Here is a 21,120-nt window from a genome sequence, read left to right as displayed (position 1 = left end):
ACCGTTTGGACTGAAAGACTTTTGAGTTTGGAGTCATATGGAAAAATTATTTATTGTCTTTTTTTTTTAGTTGTAGTTTCTAAGTATAATAAAAACGAATCATTGTGGTTTGTACGGTGCCTCCTCAGTTGTTTAGCAAATTCTTCATTATGATCGGAGACTTTACCTTATTGAGATTCTCTGCTGATATGAGTCCCTGTGTTGTCTTTCTGTGCAAATATATTTGTTTTCATTTTTTTCTGTTGTTAATTTTTTGAAATTCCTTTGACCCTTTGATTTGTCATTTAGCTAATTTTGTCATTTTGTTTGTTTTTGTTGTTCTAATTGTGTTCCTTGTTGTTTTGATTCTCGTTTTGTCTTTCTACCTTAACTTGTTTTTGTTTTATTTATGTTTTATGGGAACCCCAGTAAGACTATAGCCTGTCGCCTGTCCATGAGCTAATGTGGATCCTGAATAAACTTATAAACTAGCTTTAAAAAAAAGTTTGAGTTCACTCATCTTTAGCACTTCCTAAATGTAGGAAATCACTAACTGAAGTAGAAACGGGCAGGTTGAGGGGAAAGTGGGTCCACCAAAAAAGCAAATTACAACAAACACACAAAATGACTCCTGGAAAGCTCTGAACATCACAGATTGATGATATCTACCAGTGTAAGAGGGTGGATGTTTCCTTTAACGTGTGTAAGGACATCTCTATCATTTCCAAGTTACATTCTACTGAAGTTACATTGACCTGATGAAGGCCATCATGGCTGAAACGTCATGTTTTTAATGCAATAGAGTCTATATTTTTCTACTGAGCGAGTGTTGCACGTAGCTTTTTTTGTTCAAGTTACATTCTATAAAATGACTTTTGGTTTGCATTTTACTTCACCATGAAAAACAGGTCAAAGGCCTGTCAAATGAGGTATAATATTTCTCCATTTCAATGCAATCATTCTGAAGGTTGATATGTAGATTTCATCAATGCACTGGGACGTGCACTGACTGTATAGGCATACTGAGCATATCTGCTTGAATTCAGGTGTATTTTGAGAGCTCTATGAAAAGCGTCATTGCTTCATAACATAGGTGAACGGGTGTAATAACACAAATTGCACATTTCATCTGCTTTTCCACAGATAGCAGGATGTATGGGGTAATAAGATATATTAAAAAATAATCCCCTGAGGCATGTACGAGGCATCCGGCGCAAAGCCTGTCGGCTGCTTCAAACACTGTCAGCGTCTTGACAGCGTGTTTTCAGTCACCTTGCTGGCAAACACGACCGTTCCCCGAGTGAAGTGGCGCTGGTGCAGGGCGAACACGCAAACTCAAATCTCTCCTTTGTCACAGCAGTCCTGTAAGCACATTTCCCGGAGAGGAAATCAGAGCGAGCAAGCGGCGATGAAAACGTGACTCGAGAGCGGGAAGTCCACTAAGAGAACCGGAGGGCGAGAGTGTGGAGAGTTACAGGAAGGTGAGTCCATGTCCGGCAGCGATTTGACTGGAACAGATTATGATGATGAAGTGACTTAAGCCTCATTCGCATGGGAGTCAGTTGGTATTAGGACCTTATGTAATTAATGAATAACCCCTCTAACCCCTACTTTCCTCCCCGAATATAATTGTATAAGGTCAAGATCTTGCAATTCCTCACTTTCTGATTTCGCAAGGCAAAGCTTGAAGTTCAAATCTTTCCTCTACACATTCCAGCATGGCCTCTATTTTTCACGACAGGGGAAGGAGAGGAACTGTGCATCGTCAAAGAAGAAGAAGGGAAAGAAATTGTACACCGAAAGCAAATTATGGCTGAAATTACTGAGAGTTTGATTCGCACCAGATCAGTATCAGGGGGCCTTTGTCCTCCCCAAAATATGGTCGGTAATTTGAGCTGGAATTTTTACTTAAAGACCCCATGAAACAGCATATTGACTTCCTTGATGTGATGCATTTTCCTGTTGAAACAGGATGTTGGGGGCGGGACATAATGCAGTGAGGGATCATTCAAAAGTCTAAACCAATGGAATATGAGTCAGTGAGAGAGAGGCAGTTTTATTTGATGGGAGGGGTGCGGAAGGGGGCGGGATTGTCCAAAAATCGGACGGTTTTATTGGTTAGAAATTTAGTATTTACGCCTACTAGTGCAGCATGAGGTCACCATGAAAGATACTCTGTTTTCCAGTAAGGAAAAGTAATGGGAGTTCATTTCATGGGGACTTTAACAAATTATAGACATGGTAGATTTGTATTAAAATGACAAACAATCTTCATAATTATTACAAATCACTTCACGTCCCCAGGTGATATTAGTCCCGTGGGAAAAGGGCTTACAGTTGATAGCTGAGGCGGACATCCAGGATGATAAACTAAGGTTGTACTTTGCTAACAGGTTTTTATACTTGACTTCTCCATTTTGACGCACCCTAACCTTGGGATACTTGGCTGTCATTCCAGCCCCACGCATAGCGGCTGTCAGTCAGTCGGTGTCAGCCAGTCAATCAGACTGTCCTTGCGCCGGCTATATGAGAGGAGATAGGCTGCCTGTGAGATTAGACCTCCTTCCCCATACCATATTAGCCCCTAATCTCCTGCCTCTCTCCGCCTATTCTCAACAGGATGAGGTGTCGTTAAGGGCAGCGACAGATGGAGAGAGGGATGGCGGAGGAGAGTGCGGGGAGGAGGAGGAGTAAATATGTCAATCTCTCGGAGCGCTGAGAGGAAAGAGAGGAAAGTCAACGAGGCAACTGCATCTCCTCCTCTCCAAAGTCTCCACATTCAGAGCATTCTGACTTATTACTAGACTAGGATCCACGTGTGCTTCATAGTTATTATGCAGAATGAGTTTCATGAAAATGTTTCCTTATCACCATATACAGTGGTTACGATTCATGTGTAAAATCTGAATTTCAAAAGCGGCGGATTTCAAACGCGGCCTTCATCAGTTCGATTAGCAAAGAAAATATGCCGAAAATCAAGGAGTCAGATAAACGGATTAAAAATAGACTATATTCGACTCTTTGACTTTGACATTGATATCTCAGTGCATTAACTTTGCCCTTTGGCCATCATGAGAAGGATTATGCCACCAGTCAGGAGCCATTTGTTTACGCAAATCATCACTTGAAAGGCCAAGGTCCCCCCTGCTCCAGCTGAATATATGAAACACAATGAGGGCATCCTGCAGTCAATTTGCAGCTGGCGGCCCGTTGTCCATCACAATACATAATGTACTATGCTGTATTCTGCAGCAGTAAGCTCTGAAATAACATCTAAATATAGACAATGTAGGTTAATGTGGACGTTTATTACATTGGGCAGACGTTGTACTACAACTCTATGAGGCATCATGATCATTGCAAACACAGATATAGTTCACATTCTTTCTATTCTAAACCTTTGGATTATTTTGCCAGTACAGTGCAAGAAAAGAGAAATCAAAAAGTCCAACTTCTAGCACAGCTTTAATAATTTAGCAGCCTCACAGAGAACTAGGAACTCATTTAGATGGGGACAAAGGCAGCAGCGCATCGCCCCGCTCGGATCAAAGACGAATCATTAATTCTGAGCCTCCCGTCGTAGTCAGATCTGCCGTTTTATTGCGACTAGATTTCCTTAAACTGTCTTCAGAGTCAAAGAGAGTGCTGAGACAAAGCAATTCTATTTCTTCTACAAGGACACCGCCGAGCCCGACTTTAAATTGAATGCCCCAAAATAACTGTTTAATTATGTGGCTATCTGTGGGGCTTTCATGTTTTCCAAATGAATAAGGAGGAGTGCGATAACCGATTCTTTCATCGATGCGAAACTGAAAAAGTCTTCCCAGCTCCTATCAAAAGTGATCGTAAGCCTCTGAAATTAGCTCATATGCCAGAGACATTAATTATATTTCTCATAATTAGGAAGAATATCCCCAGATCACCCAGATCCATGCCAGATAAATTTAATTAGTGGTCAAATTCAAACCTTCATCAGCTAGTTCTTCTCACCTTTTCAGCTCATTTCACGCTGCATGCAGTAAAGACGCTGGTAGGATTCAGCACAATGTTGTCGTGACCAACTCTTTTTGAAGGACTCTTTAAAGTGAGGGATTTGATTCAGTTCACAAACACAAACGGATCGAAATATCGATCAACGGCAGCGTTGCACAAGAACGCAAATACGGCTCCGTGAACTGGTCCAAATTCTCAAAGTTATTAATTTTTAAATACTCGGAGTGCTCTAACCCACCAGGTGACTTCTACTTGAACTGTGCCTGTCTGAGCAAATCTATCACTGAGTGAGGGAGTTTGCGATGCAGACATCATTTCATTAAGGCTGCCCATACCTAATGAATCGCTTGCACTGAATATGTAACAGATCACCTCAGTAGGGGGCCTGAGGATGATGAATATGTGGAATTTGAAAGTTCAGATGAAGACAGTTTGTGGACTACCTGCCTTGCCGGTGACTCACTAACATGCAAATGCTCAAACTTGTTCATCCTCCAACCTTCAAAATATTCCAACAAACCAGGTAACTTCCCCACACTACCAGTCAAAAATCTGGACACACCTGATTGAATGTTTTTCATTCTCTTAAAGCCATTTTGATCTAAAGGCGTATGCTTAAATGCTTGAAATTTGTTCCTTTTTACAAATATAAATAGTAAAGTTGATGCTTATTTATGAATTTCTTTCCAAAGCCTTTGCCTTTCCATCAAGGCAACTTTAAAGAATCTAAAATATAAGATAGTTTTGATTTGTTTAAAACTTTTTTGATCACTGCATAATTCCATTTGTGTTATTTCATAGTTCTTTACTATTATTCTAAAATGTGAAAAATAGAAAATAAAGAAAAGTGCGTGTGTCCAAACTTTTGACTGGTAGTGTATATGCATGACTGTCAGATCAGTCATGGAGTGAATGAATTAGCAATGCTGAAATGCTGAACTGGATCGGACATCGTTGCATTCAGGACGTCCGTATCTGCCGAAATGCTTACGCTGACCACATTTAACATATGTCTAACGGCTGTCTGCACAGTTCACATGGCTGTTACTGAGTTAATTAAGGAATGAAATGAGCCGTTCCCAAGGACTACTGCGACAGCAAGCCATTTCGTGGCGTTTGGGAGGTCTGCTGACGTGACGAAAAATAATATTCTCTAATGACTTTCTGCAGTCTGCAAACGTGAAGTCCCAAATCATGGCGGTGTGCGGGGGGGGGGGGGGGGAGACCTAATTTGCAAAATTCATTATGATTTGAGACATCACCCACTTATTGATGACAAGAAAGACAAGGATGTTCAGGTGGAGGCTTGTTTTCATGCATGTTGTCGTGGATAAAGGTTAGTATAGCCGGAAGTGCTGTTGGCTAACAAATCCTCATTGTTTTCTGACAATAAATAGATTAACTGCTATCAAACAGCCTGAAAGATCTAAAGAGCTTATTAAAAGCATCGTAATTCCCATCTCTTGCTCGGTGTGATTTGGCCCGACAGAACAGGAGATTTTGACTCCACTTCCTCGCGTGTCTCTCTCACCCCGGGAACAGCGACAAACCTGTCAGCTCCATTTGTCCTAATCAGTTCTCTGTGGGATCTGCCGACTACTGGAACGTCAGTGGGAATAACGCTCACACACTGGGAAGTATCACGCTTGGAAGATGAGGCTTTGTACAGTTTGCACCCTCGACACAGTTCTGAGCTACACTATCACTCCTTGTCCTTAATGTTGACCCCCATGTGGTGATGTCATCCATTGCCTCAAAATCAGATTGTTTGGTTGGCATTTCTGATCTATGTTCATCTGATGTGGCATTAGAGTAAGATTCTGAAATTTTATTACACTATTTTTACTACACTGCAAAAAACCTCCATCTTACCAAGTCACTTAGTCTCAAATTCAACCTTAAAATCTTATTTTTCTTAAAACAAGAGAACAATTCTGCCAATGAGGCGAGATAACTCCACTTGTTTCCAATGCGGTTTCACTTGTCAAGTCAGAATAATACTAGTGCAAATCACTGCACTAGTATCAAGAAAATGACACTTGATTCTAAATTCTTGAAACAAGTTGATTTGCATTGGAAACAAGTGAAAGTATCTAATCCCACTGGCAGATTTTTCATTTGATTTAAGAAAAGTAGGATTTTTAAGGGAATTATGTTTTTTATGAGTTTTGATTACGACTCAATTTAGGACTAAATGACTTGTTAAGATGGAGATCTTTTACAGTGTACACTAGGCAAATTTGCACATTGGCGGGTCCAAATGGCATGGCAATAACGAACTTCAGTACCCAGAAATCCTGTAAGGTGAGGTCAGTAAACTGCACACAGCACGCTCATGTTTACCGGTCTGTGATGCTTTATACTTAGTAGAGACGCTCTATTGCAGCCCCACTTTGTGATTTAGGCTGATAGGACGGGTGTGTTTTTACATAAAAGTCTTGCTTAGAGCAACTTTAACTGTGCTAACGACTAGTTGTTATACATTGGGAGTGTCTTGAAATTCCAGTGGGTGGGGAGTTTTTGTTGCAGAACGGAGTACGGGCTGCAAAGTGAGTTTTGAAAGCCAGAAACCTCAGCGCCTGGTGAAGTCACCGTTGAGTCATTGATATTGACTCTGTGACCCTATCAACCACCCAGATGTATTATGGCCATTTTGTACTATGAAGCAGTAAAACTCTTATTGTCCCTCTAAACAAGCATGCAGCAAAAATGGAACTCGGCCACGGGTGCGTTTGTATGTCCACAGAGTGATGCAACACAAGGCAACAAAATGAATTCATGATTGAATATCAGTGAATACTGAAAAGAAGATTAATGACATAATGAGGTTGAAGTCTGAGGGCTGTTTAAGCTAAGAACTCAAACAGTGTGCCTCTGGATTCAGCTTAGTAATTCTGAGGATAAACACTCGCTGCAGAGATTTTATGGAGTGCTACTGTCCGCTGTTAAAATATTAACTTCATTCCCCCTCTCACTGATTGCAAAGGGCCAAAGAAGCAGGATAAAACAACATTTTTAGAAGCTGGAAAAATAAAGACAACAGACCCAACAGTGCAGCAGGAACAGGCTGTTTCTCCCACACAACCTTGCCAAAAACTTTCCACAGTATACCAAGTGAAACACAGGAACAGTTTATCACCTGGCGTGAACCTGAAAAAGGTGGCACAGTTTTCCGTCCCGAGACATCGCTTGTCATTGCTTGACATTTCGTGTCAAGAAACGACAGCAGAGGTGAGGGAGCGGAGGAGGAAGGGAAGTAATGCGGCTGGGCCAATTAATTCCACCTCTACCATCTCCGATTGCATTTGTGACATCGACGCCGCAATAGTTTGCACCCTTACCCCGGCATCAGTTATGCAAATGGTGGCAATTTCACATGAATGGCAGATCGTCTTCCCGAAATGAGGATGGGCAAGGAGCGAAAATGAAAAATGGAGGAGGAGGCTGGGATGTGGGAGCCAGTCAGCCTTGAAATGATTTAATTTAAGTGATGAGGAGCTGACTTTGATAAGTTTGCATTTTAATAATGAATCCTACGACCGCTTCAGGGGTCCGGTTACAAAGAAATAGCATGCACGGCAAGCAAAAAAAACCTATAGACCCAGCAGGGCCGACAGTTAGTCATCCCAAGGCAAAACTGAAGCTCACTGTCTGTCTGCCTGTCCTGTGTGTGTGTGTGTGTGTGTGTGTGTGTGTGTGTGTGTGTGTGTGTGTGAACTTGTTGTAAATAAGGCTCTCCTGGGTGTTTTGACTCCAGACCTGCATTTGCTACTAGGAGAAGAAAAAAATGCTTCGGCCTATTGTGTAGGATTTTTCAGATTTTCCAATATGCCAACTCTGGGGTGTGTATGCATATTTAATGAGGCCTTGGCCTCTGTGCAATTTTAGTCTGAGAGGGATTTCAGCCTACTGTCATTATGAGTGATTGTGCTTCCTCATGGCACGTTCCAGTTGGATGTGGCAATAACTATCTCTCTTTCCCCCAAAGCACCACTGATCTTATTACGATTATGACTTTTTCAGCTGCCGTATATTCAAAACCTGTCGCTTTATATCATTTTCTTCGGGGCTCATACAAGCTCGGGAGTTTACTACGCAGGAGAGTGTGTGTGTTTTTTTTAGATAATGGGAGACCAGTTCAAACGTATTCCTGCGGACAGTTTGACAAGAATTTGTTTTCCGTGTTCCGTCCTTCTGTATGTCAAAGATGCAGAAACTGATTTTGATTTATTGACGTTCGGCAGGATGTTAGGGATTAAGTCGCTTTTTCTCTCCCTGCCAACCCCATTCAACTACACTTTTATTGCCATGTGAGAAATGCTTCAGAAGGAAGTGATGCATGTGAGGTTCCTGAGTGTTTCCAGTACAAGGGAGGACAGTAATGTGATGAGAAACCAGGTAAAAGTAACCCAGAGGCACAGAGTCTGGGCTCCACTCAGCCTTAAACCAAGATGAAGAAAAACTTGCCTGGAAAAAAACCCCCAAGCATTATCATAAACCTTTCATAAATTCTTTAGTTGAAACAAAGCAGCAAAAGTCTTCTTCTGTAGGCTTGCTTACAATTTTTTTTTTTTCTTTCTCCTTCACTGTGGTGCCTTATTGCCGCGGGGCAAATTCTAAGGAGTTAAAGTAGAAAGTTGGCTGATATTTTTTTCATGTGCAGGGACATCCGTGGTTTGCAAAGATCTAATATGAAGTAATGAGTGAGTCGTCCCTTTCTCGGCCACCGCGCTCCTTGTAATGAATCGCTCAAAGGAATAGGTCATCTCTTACTGTCTGTAAGATTTACTACCGTCCATTTCATGTCGACCCAGTAGAGGACAAAGGAGTGTTTCACCTTCCCTCTCATTGCCTATTATGAGTTTATTCAATGCTATACATTGTGTGCCGTTGTATAATTCAATTCCCTTTGGCGAGGATTCAGGAAAGGGTTTCTATTCACGGGCTGGAGTACGATATTCAGTAAAATGTAATAACCTTGGGTGCTCCAGTGTCCTGAAATGGACAGCCTCAAAATGGTGCCTGTCACTCAAAGAGTATCTCTCTTTCTTTCTTTCTTTCTTTCTTTCTTTCTTTCTTTCTTTCTCCCTCCCCCGCTTTCTCTCTTCTCTTCCCTTTCTGTGCACCAGTTATTACAGCAGCACTCTTCACTCCATAATGTTGACATTAACCATATTGATTTCCATCTCACCTCTTTATTAAAAATCTGCCTAGAGTTTCCACCTCTCTCTCTCTCTCTCTCTCTTCCTCACTCTCTTTCTTTCTTTCTTTCTTTCACTCTCTCTCTGTCAAAATAAAGAGGCAAATTACATGAAGATGCTGGCTGCTGGACACACACACTCCACACGGAGTACAGTACATCTATTTCCAAACAACCTTGTACAACCTATATTCCTCTATAAGAGGCAAAACGTAAGGAGCACACAGGCGGTCACAGGTCGTTCTGTACTACGGCACTTGACTACAGCATATTCCTTTTCTATTCAGTGGAGTGAGCTGCATCCTTGCTTTGCACCGGTTCTTCAATGTCAAACAAGTACACAATATCTTCTTTTGTGTGTCAGTGAGTGCAGGACATGAAGTTGAGAGTCTATTTGGGGCAACATCTGTGCGTATCTGTTCCTCGCAACCCCAAATAAAGTTGAGTAGTCACAACATTAAAGAGCCATTGCTCAAAAAGATATTAAACTCCTAATGAAGTTTGACTTATTAAAGCTAGTGATTGTAGTCAGTTTTTTTACAACTGCACTCTCACCGACTTTATCATTTCATGGCTGTTATAGGGCTGCTGCATTTGTTCTTCTGTTATAATCTGTTGCATTTATTCTTGCAAAGTCTACATAATGTACAGACTGACAAAATGACAAGTCAACTCAAACGTGCATCTAGTGAACAAGCAACACAATTCACTTTGTTAACATTAATGGCTTTAAATGCCAGGAGTCTTTTTAAATGTCACTGTGTTTTCGATTTTAACATAAAAGTAAGTCCAACTTGGACTGAGGGAAGGAGGGAAACCTTACTGACCCATAATACATATGGCAAAAATCCACCCTAAAACAGAAACAGTTGCTCCTATGCTCTGGGATAGTTTAGTCTGGGTTTGTGTACATGAACAATTCGCTCCATAGACTAAAAACAAGGGGAAGCTCAAGACTCTCTGTAGAGCTGCTCCATTGACAGTGAATAGCAGAGGGACTTTGAGACAGAAATTAAGGTGATTCTCTTTCACAATCATGAAATAAAACTAACTCAGGTGTAAAACCCAATCAAAAATTTTATGAGCCCACAAAGTCAGTGCCCCATTCATTACCAATGGAGCAGAAAATTTCTATTCATGGCATGACAGATTACATTCTTGCCTTGCTGGATTCTTGGAAATAATTGTTTATGTTTACTGATATTGATTGAACTGTCCAATTATTGGAACACAACATTTATGAAGGATTTTTTTTTCTTTAATTAGCTGTCAGCGCCCCCTCTAGAACCGCCGCACAGATTCCCATCAAAAAACAGTTTGCCTTCAATTATGTGAGCGAACCAATTCTTCCCAGGACTAGAAAATGATTTCAGGAGTTCACAAAATGTTGCGCATAAAAATGTGCCATTCAGATGTTAGACTTTACAACAGCCAACAGCTGCAGGAAGAAGAGAGAGAATTGGCAGCTTCCAATATATTATTATAGAAATAGAATTACCACAGAGCTAACGCTCAGGCTGGGTCATTCCTGAGGCTAAATTTCATAGCAGCTCACTATGTAAATTTGAATTTATTCACACAAAATAGGACTTTTGCAAACAAAATAAACTCATATGACTTGATGTTTGAATGGAAGGGTTAATTTCAGGCTCTCATCTTCTAAAATGCTGCGGCTGCTGTTCAGTTCCGGAGGAATTATTGTGTCAAGCCCTCTAGGGTGCAATGTATATCAGCTGCTGTGTGTGTGTGTGTGTGTGTGTGCGTGTGTATTTGCCATCGTGTATGCAGGTGCATACTGCAGTTGGTACACATTTTTGTATGTATCTGTGTGTGTGTGTCCCTGTATTTCTATGCTCATGAGGACCAAACGTCCTTACAAGGATAGAAAGATGAGAAAAATCTTCATCTTTGAGGGAATGGTGGTTGGTCCTCACTTCTTCAAGGAGCTATTTTAGGGTTAGGACTTGGGTTTAGGGTAAATATTAGAATTAGGTTAGATTATCTTTAGATTAAAGTTAGGCGTGTGCTGGTGAGGATTAAAGTTAGGCTTAAGCCCATAGTATACTTGCTGTGGAAACAAATTTCATCAGGTTTGTACGGACCAAAGGACACATTTGCCGAAAAAATAAAGTTCCTTTTTGCTTCGTACTTTGCTTCGTTTGGTTCTGTTGTGGAAAAGCGTCTCCATTTCCTCTTTTCGGTTCATTGCCTTTGTTTACATCACAGTGCCAACATCTCATGGTCAACTCTTCAAAATGAACGATACCTGCACCTTTATGACCAATCAAACGGCTTGTAAATCCTCATATTCCCTCAGCGACCTTGTTCCATTGTTGTTGCTCTTGCTGTTATTGTCACCACTATTTTTGGTTTCCCTAGTTTACGGTTACCTCTTTAATCTTAATGCTCCCCCACTGGTGTGGACTCTAAATAAACGAACAATACGAAGTTGCGGCAAGTACACAGAAATTTGTATGCAGCGGCGAATTGTTTCTATTTCAAGCTTCGGGTTAAGGAATGAATGTAGTCGATGAAGGTCCACACAACTATAACAATACATACATGTGTGTGTGTGTGTGTGTGTGTGTGTGTGTGTGTGTGAGAGGCTAGCCTGGCAGCACACTGCCCAGAAGGGCTCAGAGCGGCTCCAGCCTCTGACTCATATCCCCCAGCAGCAGCAGCAGAGACAAGCACACAGCCTTACGTCTCCTCATGAAAGAGCTGCTGCAGACAGATGGGGGTGCAGGGGAGCGCCGAGGAGGGGGATTGGTGGGGATTGGTGGGATTCACACATTAAAGACTCTCTTGAGCTCCCCATACAAGGGACTTGCGGGATACAAGGGGCACGGGGCAGCCATCGTTATACGCATCATGCATATATAAAACATCTATCGGTCTATCTAGTGCTGCAGCGTATCCTTTCTCAGAATCAGTAGTGTTTTATAGTGTTATGAAAACAAAAGTCATATCTCTCAGTTGCCAGATCATCACCAGATGGAAATGTCATACTCGGGCTGCAAAGTGAGTTTTGAAAGCCAGAAACCTCAGCACCATGGTGAAGTAATCGTTGAGTCATTGGTATTGATCAAAAACCCTTTCAAACCCCTGCAGATGTATTATAGTCATTTTGTGCTATGGGACGGTGAATATGTTATGTATTCTACTTTGAATGTGCTGTCATTTTAGCTGCACAGTTTTTTGGGCTAATAGATAAAGCGAACAAATCCATTTACCCCAAAGTTCCACTAAATCCTGCACATTGGTGAAAGATTAAGACAAAATAAGATCACGCCACAGTGCACTTTCCTCTTTTTTTCTCCTCTCCCTCTATTTTCTTCATTATGTCCATACTGCAGCAGTACTTGGAAGTGATTAGGCTTGTTGAAATAGGAGCCTGCAGGCGGAGAGAAATACGGACAGACTTCACAGTGTTGCTAATTGGGGCTGTAGAAGCAATCAGACCAGCCAGCCTCCGCAGGTTGCCTTCTCCATGGCTTGCATGACAGCACGACTTGATTTCCGCTCAAAATAGCAGCATGTATTTAAGACACCCTGTCTTGTGATTTTATAGTGATGGAAAGACAGTGTTTTTTTCCATCTTACACATATGTAAGATGGAACAAATTATATCTACATTAGTAGCCCTCAAAAAAGTCCAACCTGAATCTATTCTGCAGTTATAGCCCACTAGTATTTTTTTTTGCAAATGTTATAGATATAGTAAAGCCAAATAGTAGGAGTATATATATAATAAGAGTATTGTAACACAAAATTCTAGTGTTTCAAACTGCTACTTGCCAAACCATTTCCATTTCCACCTTCTGATGACTGAAAATGGAAGAAAAGTTGATTTTTTTAATTAATAATTCCTCTCAGAGGTGGAGCAACAATGCAGCAGCAGGCAGTAAAGTGTTAATTTTCTACAATGGCTACTTCTGTATGAAGTATATCATTTTCTGTCTTGGCATTCAAATCATTCATCAGTTGTTGATGTGTGAAAACCTTGTAACTCCAATTTTGGTGATTTCCATCTCTTCTCTTCTCTGTGAGTTGGGAATATTCTGCAATCTTTAGTGCTTATGAAATCCTTTGAAACCGCAGTGGATGAACTCAAAATGCACGGTGGTCAAGCCAAAAACAATGCTGTTTTTTTTAGTTTCTTAGTTCTTGAAAAGCTGATGCTTTGGAGATACAAGGTTTTCAACCAACAGTGACAAATTAGCAATGTCACATATCGTCGTCACCTCGGTTTCCCATGATGCACTAAATGCCTCCTAATGCACAACTTTATGCTGCGAAAGTGCATCAAGTGTTAATCAAGAGACACTAGTCTGATTCAAATGGATCGGCTGTGCGGAAATCAATATCTAATATAAATCCACTCCGCCAATTGGCAATCGTGCAAATCTCAGCTAGCTTCAATTCCCATGGCACGCGAAATGCCTCCTACTGTAAAATGCACTGGAACGGCGTATCAAGCGTTAAGCAAGAGACACCGGTTTGATTCAAATGGATTGGCTGTGCGGAAATCAATATCAAATATAATTCCACTGCGGTGATAAGTCCAATTCCTGCCTAGGGACCGGGCATCATATTGAGCAGCCGCATCCAGTATAGGCTCTGAGTAATATGACACAGAAACAGAGAGGGAGAGTTAACACACACTGGAAAGATACTGAGAGAGAGGGAGAGAGAGAGAGATACTGATGTGAAGAGAGGGGAAAGTAGCCGGGTAAAGATATTCAGCGATGAGGAGAGCGGAAGCAGAGACAGAGAGATATACAGCGGCAGACAAAGCCCTCGTCCGTCACTAAATCATGTTTGTCATTCTGTACAGAGCGAGAGAGAGAGAGAGAGATGCTTTGTCCCACGGGGAGCTCTGCCACTCCTCCACGTCTGGGAGACTCTATATTGCTTATTCATTTACCGCTACTCTCGGAAACTCTTTTACGTGCGTGTGCATGCAGGCGTGATTCTGTGTGTGAGTCGTTTGGAAAAAAAACATGCGGTCCTGATGCAGAGCCGGACCCACTTGTTCAACATCTACTATTGTATATTCCCACCGGCGCTGTCCGGATACAAGCCCTTCCAATCCCTTTTCCTCTCTTCCTCGTTAAACCAGCATCTGCTGAGGTAAGAGGCTTGACCCCCCCCCCCCCCACACACACACACACACACACACACACCACACACACACACCCAGCCTTCCCCCTTTGCCTAGCACTCTCTCTCCCCAGCCTGCCATCTGCCACAGAGTTGGACAAGACCCCACTAACACTCCAGCCACACACACACACACACACACACACACGCACACAGGCACCACACACCCTGAATTCAAACCCTTGCAATTGCTGGAAAACATCTCCACTGCAGATGCACACACACACACACACACACACAAACACAAGAGAACACAGCCCCCCAGCCTGCATTTTTAATGAGGAGCACCCCATGAAGAAAACAGCTTGCAGGGGTATAATGGTTTAGGACAAGCCCCACCCCGCTATAGAGAGCCAATGAACTCATCCCCCTCTCTATGGCAGGGATGAAGAGGAGGAGACAGGGAGGACAGAGGGGAGGAGAGGGAGAACAACACACTCTAATTACTCCTCTGTGGCTCTCAGGCCCCTCCAAAAAAAAAAAAAAAAGAGAGAGAGGGAACGGAAAGGAAAGGAAAGGCGAGGACGATAAAAACAAAAAAAAAAACACGCTGATTGAACATGAAACATCTCCCCGTGGCCCTCGGTCTCCTTCGTTCCCTCTCTGCTTGTTGTACACACTGCCCCTGCCGTTTCACTGCAATTGTTCATCACCCCTCAGTTATCCTCAGTGAATAATGATGTTTCCTCTTGGAGAGAGAGAGAGAGAGAGAGAGAGAGAGAGAGAGAGGGAAAGAGGGAGAGCAGCGGGCCTGAGGCCATGCATTCTGATGGTCTAAGCATTCCCCAGTTACACTCTGCTTGGGCAAAATCAACAGTGCAGTAGGGAGGAAGCCTGTGCCTCCTGCATCCATATTCTCTGGGTGTTGTGTTTGTGTTGCAATGTGCTTCACTCATTATTTACAATCCATGTCACCCCAGTTCCCTCTGCAGTTCTCCCCTCCTGCAAATATACACAGAGGCGGGGGGCAAGAGAGGAGCTGTGGACGATGGGGACGTCGTCGTTGCCTCTCACAAACAGACCCAGGCGAATTAGCAACATTATGTCTGCTCTCTGAGGAGCGTCTCTCTCGTCTCCCCCTGCCATGCCGGCATCATCATCAATGTCAGCCAGAAGAAGCCGATGGAGGAGCAAGCCGCTCGAGGAGAGCTTCCTTCCTGGAGAAGCTAAAGCTGAAGAGACAGCTGGCCCCCCTCCAGAGTCTCTGGCTATTTCAAAACGCTGCTCAGTTCGTGGCAGCCAGCCGCATAACATTACAGTTTTTGTGGGTTCGTTTTTTTTTTTCTTATTTTTTGCCCACGTCCCTTAATAGAAGCAAGTCCATTTTCTGTACCCAGCTGCAGTTGATTGTAAGAAAAATTGGGGCTGCAATTATTTGGTTGGATCACTGAGCTGGGGCACGATGAAGTGAGGGCGTATTTGGTCACACATTTTTTTTTTTTGGTCATATCCTACAACCTCATAAAATCCCCGATAACCAAGCCATTTACGGCATTATGGCCCTGCTGTAATAGAAGCCATTAAAGACACATTATCTGGTTCAATGTGTCTTTCCCCTGCCTGTGCTGATGTAGGATGAAATGGGCCGTTCTAATCCTCATTAACATCGCTAATTTCACATAAGGGAAAGTTGATAGTGGGTGTCAAAACCATTCAAAGGTCACCCAAGCGAACTACATCATTCTGCTATGTAAGAGTGCGTGTGTCTCTGACCATGTGTGTGTATGTCCTACCTGTTTACACATTTATTATGTGCGTACGAGTGTGCCGTTGCATGTAAGCCTTTTTCATAGACAAAACGGTACCATTGCCGCCGATGTGTAGTGTTTGACAAACAGGCACAGCACGCTGAGCAATGCATGATAAAAGGGATGAAGTTGTCAAAGCCGGGGGATCAGGGTTGATCGTGCAGACGGGAGCGAGGATGGGATAAAAAGAGGGGAAGAGGGATAAGGAGGAGAAACGGCGACAGATATTCCTCTTAGCGGGGCCGGATGCTACGATTCCTCCCTCCGAGGCGGTAAGTCGATGGCTAACCTTTGGGTGGAATGATGAAAGTGGGGAACGAACACGTGACACGTTGGCCCCTCGACTGAGACTCTGGCACGTAGCCATGTCCCTGGGAGGGGGACAAGTCTGACATTAGAGGCAGGAAGACGCTGCCAGATGACCTTTAAAGGGGACAATTACCAGAACCTCAACACTTTTCATGCCAGCTGTGTTTGGTTGTGTGTCACACGTGCAACGCTGCATGCTTAAGCACAGAGAGAACATACAGACATACAGTTTCGCCGGTGATAGATCAAAAACCGAGGCTAAATTCTGAACTTCTTAAATGACTACTTTTTGGGAAATTGGCCCATGGGTCGATTTACTCCTCATGTGACAAGAGGATTGGCAGAAAATAACCCAAACACCAACTCTTCTTATGTTAGACAATGCTAGTTGCCTGCGGACACTTGACCTACTGTATGCTAACGCGTTGATGAGACACAAAAGATGATGGTACTTTGGTGGTACTCCTATTGTAACATGTAAAAGGTAAGTTGACCACGAGACAATTTCCCAAAAAGTCAGTGTAGTCCTTCAATAATCAACGTTCACAACCACTTGCTGCTGTGTCATATTGACGAGTGCGTGTGTTGCAGTTGAGAGAGTTACATGCTCAAAACAAAACAACACTCCCCGGGAACAGCCAGGTACCAAACACATTTCAAATTGTTTCGTGCCCGACGGACCACTGGGTATTACAAAGTAGAGAACTCACTCAGTCACCCTCCTGCGGGCGGTGATGCTGGCCACGATGACGCTCTCGGGTCTCGGCGTGGCCACAGCCTTGAAAGTCCCCTTCCAAAACTTCTCAAAGAGCTGCTTCTCCTCCAGCTGCTGGAGGCTGGCCGCGCCGCCCGTCTCCCCCAGGGACGAGGGAGAGGGGCCGCAGGGGCCGAGCTGGAGGGAACAGGGGGGCTGCATCGGGGCGTCCTCGAAGCTCCAAACCGGTTCAAGCACTCCTACGGTACCTCGCCAGAGAGAGTCTACGCACTCATGGACACACACACACGCTCACACACACACTGCTTGTCGCTCAGGAGCTGTCCAAGTACTGAATCAAACCTTGCTGAGCGGAGCAGTGGTTTTTGCGAGCAGCCGCAGCAGCGTTTTCTCCTCGCACAGTGGGTCAATGTGTCAGTGCGTCTCCTCTTCACTCTTCAGCGGGAGCGTGGGGAGAGGGACAAAGGCTTGACCCCCTCCAACGGCAGGCTGGGTATTGTTCTCCCAGATGGGGAGGGGATTGGGTTTCTCTCTCTCTCTCCGCCTCTCCTGTCACATCTGCTGCTGGAGATGAGGGGACGGGGTCGGGGTCGGGGTTTGGGCTGGGAGTCGGAGTGCTCCTTTTCCCCCGTAGCTTGGCTTGATTGAGTCGCTCTTCTCTAACTCTCGTCCTCCGCTTCCCCCCCCCCCGCCCCTCCTCCTCCTCCTCCCCACCACCTCTCTCTCTCCCGTCGGCAGCTTCAGGCAGAGTTAGGCATCACTCACAAGAGACGGAGCATCTTTGAGTCCCATTGTTTGTGGATGAAGGAGTGAGAGACCAAGTGGTTTTCTTGTTGCTGGAGTGCACTGATTTAGTGAAGAGAGGCTTCGCACGCCTACACACAGCGGTTGAGATCTGACCGAGTGCCGAGGCAAGTGTTGCGGTGTGTGTGTGTGTGTGTGTGTGTGTGTGTGTCGGAGTGTGTGTCGGAGAGTATGTGTGCGAGAGTGAGTGTGTGTGCAAATCGAGTGAGGAGCTCAGCTGACAGCGGCTTGTTTTGTCTCTCTCAGCCTGTGACGTCAAGGCTGGGGGTTGGACACAGGGGAGAGGGACACCTTCTATCATCCTTCTCTCTCTCTCTCTCTCTCTCTCTCTCTCTCTCTCTCTCTCTCCTCTCTCCCTCTCTCTCTCTCTCTCTCTCTCCCTCTCTCTCTCCCTCATCCTACTCTACTATACCCTTGATTAGGTTCACTTTCTTTCCTGTCTCTTGTCAGCATCAGTTAATTGGTTGCTTTCTTTCTTGTTTCTTTCTTTCTTTCTTTCTTTCTTTCTTTCTTTCTTTCTTTCTTTCTTTCTTTCTTTCTTTCTTTCCTTCTTTCACTTAGTAGGTTTTCTAAAAAAAAAAAAAACAGATTAAACACCTGTTTTTCCAGAATCAAAATGTAGCTCTAATATGTATTTATTGAGGTGATCTCAATAATCGATTTTATTGTTGTCTTTTGACAAAACTAACATATATTTGCTGAGTGTTGCTTTAATTACATTATATTTTCTCTTTTAATTTTTAGTTTTATATGTCTGGACCTCAGGGAGACAAGCTGTTGATATTAAACATTAGCTAATGGGTTTCCTAATGAACAAATAACAATAAACTCATAATTTCATTCTCTTTCTCTTCAGTATAGCTTTCTCTGTACAATTACACTGCAATTATACTGTATGCCACACAGCGTGAACACACAGCTATTGAATGGTGAATGTTGAATATACAGTATATACGGTATATGTAAAGTGATATGTGATATGTATATTTATTGTTATTTTACTGTCCATAGTCTTACACTTTTTGAATGCAAGTTCCTGTTGTTTTGTGCCTTGTGTCTGGGTAACTCTGACAAGTTGTCAGCAAAAATGTCAAATTGAATGTACTTTCTTTCTTTCTTTCTTTCTTTCTTTCTTTCTTTCTTTCTTTCTTTTCTCCCCTCCATCTTTCCTCTGTATGCCCCCCACCACATCCACACACACGCACACACACACACACACACACACACACACACAACTCCATCAGAGTCGTGGACAAAAGGCCGAGCCAATCAGCATAACAAAAGGCCTGGCTCAGCGAGGACCAGCCGGAGCATGTGGCTGACACAAACCTCCCCCGGGTTTCAGCTTCTCCCCGTCGTCGGATACCTCCTCCTCCTCCTCCTCCTCCTCCTCCTCCTCCTCCTCCTCCTCCTCTCCTCTCTACTTCTACACAACATAACACAGAGCAAGAGCGCGGCGACACCCCCCCCCCCCCCCCCCCCTTTCCTCTTCTTTCTGCCTTCTGCCTCTAATGGTGCATATCATCTGTCGCTTGCCACTGCTGTAATGCGTGGGACTAGGCTTGGAAATGTTGGGAGGGATTATTGATGTGGGCCGAGCCACTACAGGACTGAAACCCTATTTAGGCTGAGGCAGGCAACTGTATGCAACACTGTGAAAGAGGAATGTATAGAGTTTTGTTATTGCTTACCAGCTGTCACATGACAGAGTGAAACTAGGTGAAATGCTGACAGCCTTCATGTACAACAACTTCACTTTTCTTCTAAAATGCTAGCTGGAGAGGCAGTGCCCATATATAGTCGGGAATATTTCCAAGCAATTTATGTTTGTTTCTCAAAGTAATAATCTGTGACATTTTCATAGAAATAAATGTCCATTCTGCTACTCTTTATCGCTGATTGATAACACAATAGTGATTTAATCCTATAGCCAGTTCATGACAGCTTTTACATTTGCATTTCTAAACACCTGGTATTTCGTAAGTCTTTCCCGGGAAAAATCCTCTGCCGTACAGGAGGTGATGCAGCAACACTGGTTTGTTTGGAATAAGTAGAAGAAGAACTGGGTAGTTAGCATGAGCAGCGATAGCCGCCATGACTGAACAGACAAAGAACAGAGAGCGCCACCTACAGAAACTCAAACTGCATCAACAGAAAATCCAAGGAAAAAAAAAAAGTCTGGACACTGTTTGATTGACAGGTGATCTCTGGGAAGTGCAGTGCAGAAACACCACAGCAACGAGCGCTTAGATCCAAAGATGGAGACAAAATAAAAATAAAAAAAACAAGAATTTCATGGATTACCACTTTAATATAAACTCTTACAGTTGTTTTGCAGTGTAAAATCAAAGCCACCAAACTGCACACATTGATCAAGCTCTCTGCTTAGTTATTGACCTTTTCATGATCAGCCAATAGTAATAATCATTTGTGCCCCTTTCACACCAGACTGTGTGGAATACGTGGGTCAACCATCAGTGTAAAAAGGTCGACCTGGGTAGGTTCACCCTGCAAAACGACCCCGATCAAGTTCAGGGTTCAGAACCAGGTCAAACTCTGCTTTGCCTGGAGTGAAAGTTCAGTGCTTAACCCTTTTGGCTTCGTGCCTGGCGTGTGTCGTCCACCATGTTGAACGCAGAATGTAAATCCATCTGCAGGGTTCCCACTCTCACTTGGACATCAAATTCAAGGACTTTTCAATGGCTTTCAAGGTCTTGTTTGGTGAAATTCAGGGACTCAAAATTGCCGTGTTTTGGGGTCAGACATGACACTGGTCAAAATTAGATATCAAAGAGGCCTCATGTTTTACTCATGCACTGCAAAAAAATGACAAGCTGTCAAGTGATTTGATCTTGTTTCCAGACCTATCAAGCTTATTTCATGATATTGTTTGTCAAATTATCTCACTGCACTGGCAGATAATCTTGCTGGTTTCAGTAAATTTCACTTGATTCATGCCAATATGACTTCTTTCAGGAAATCACCATAAAACAATGAAGTAAATCTCCTGAAACAAGTTATATTATCCTGAAAAAAAAGTCTAATTTGTTGAAACCGGTAAAATTATCTGCCAGTGCAGTAAGATGATTCCACTAAAAACAATTCTAAAATAAGCTTGATAAGTCATAACTTAACAAGTCTGTCAGTTTTTGCAGTGTGATCTTGTCAAGTCAAGAAAGGATGGAGAGAGGTGAGGCATAAGGATGAAT

General features: G+C 43.2%; 1 protein-coding gene across 1 annotated transcript in view; it reads right to left on the bottom strand.

The window, feature by feature from the left end:
* The window catches only part of srrm4 (serine/arginine repetitive matrix 4), a 50,566-nt gene extending 33,258 nt beyond the window's left edge, over window positions 1-17,308 (bottom strand). Inside the window, exon 1 of the mRNA XM_071897737.2 lies at window positions 17,103-17,308. Coding sequence (XP_071753838.1) covers window positions 17,103-17,308 — 206 coding nt within the window. The remainder of the gene's footprint in view (window positions 1-17,102) is intronic.
* Between the last annotated feature and the right edge of the window lie 3,812 nt (window positions 17,309-21,120).

The sequence above is a fragment of the Centroberyx gerrardi genome, chromosome 8 (genome assembly GCF_048128805.1).
Source record: "Centroberyx gerrardi isolate f3 chromosome 8, fCenGer3.hap1.cur.20231027, whole genome shotgun sequence".
Classification (NCBI taxonomy): Eukaryota; Metazoa; Chordata; class Actinopteri; order Beryciformes; family Berycidae; genus Centroberyx; species Centroberyx gerrardi.
The sequence above is the reverse complement of the archived record's forward strand: the minus strand, read 5'-3'. Positions and strand labels throughout refer to the sequence as shown.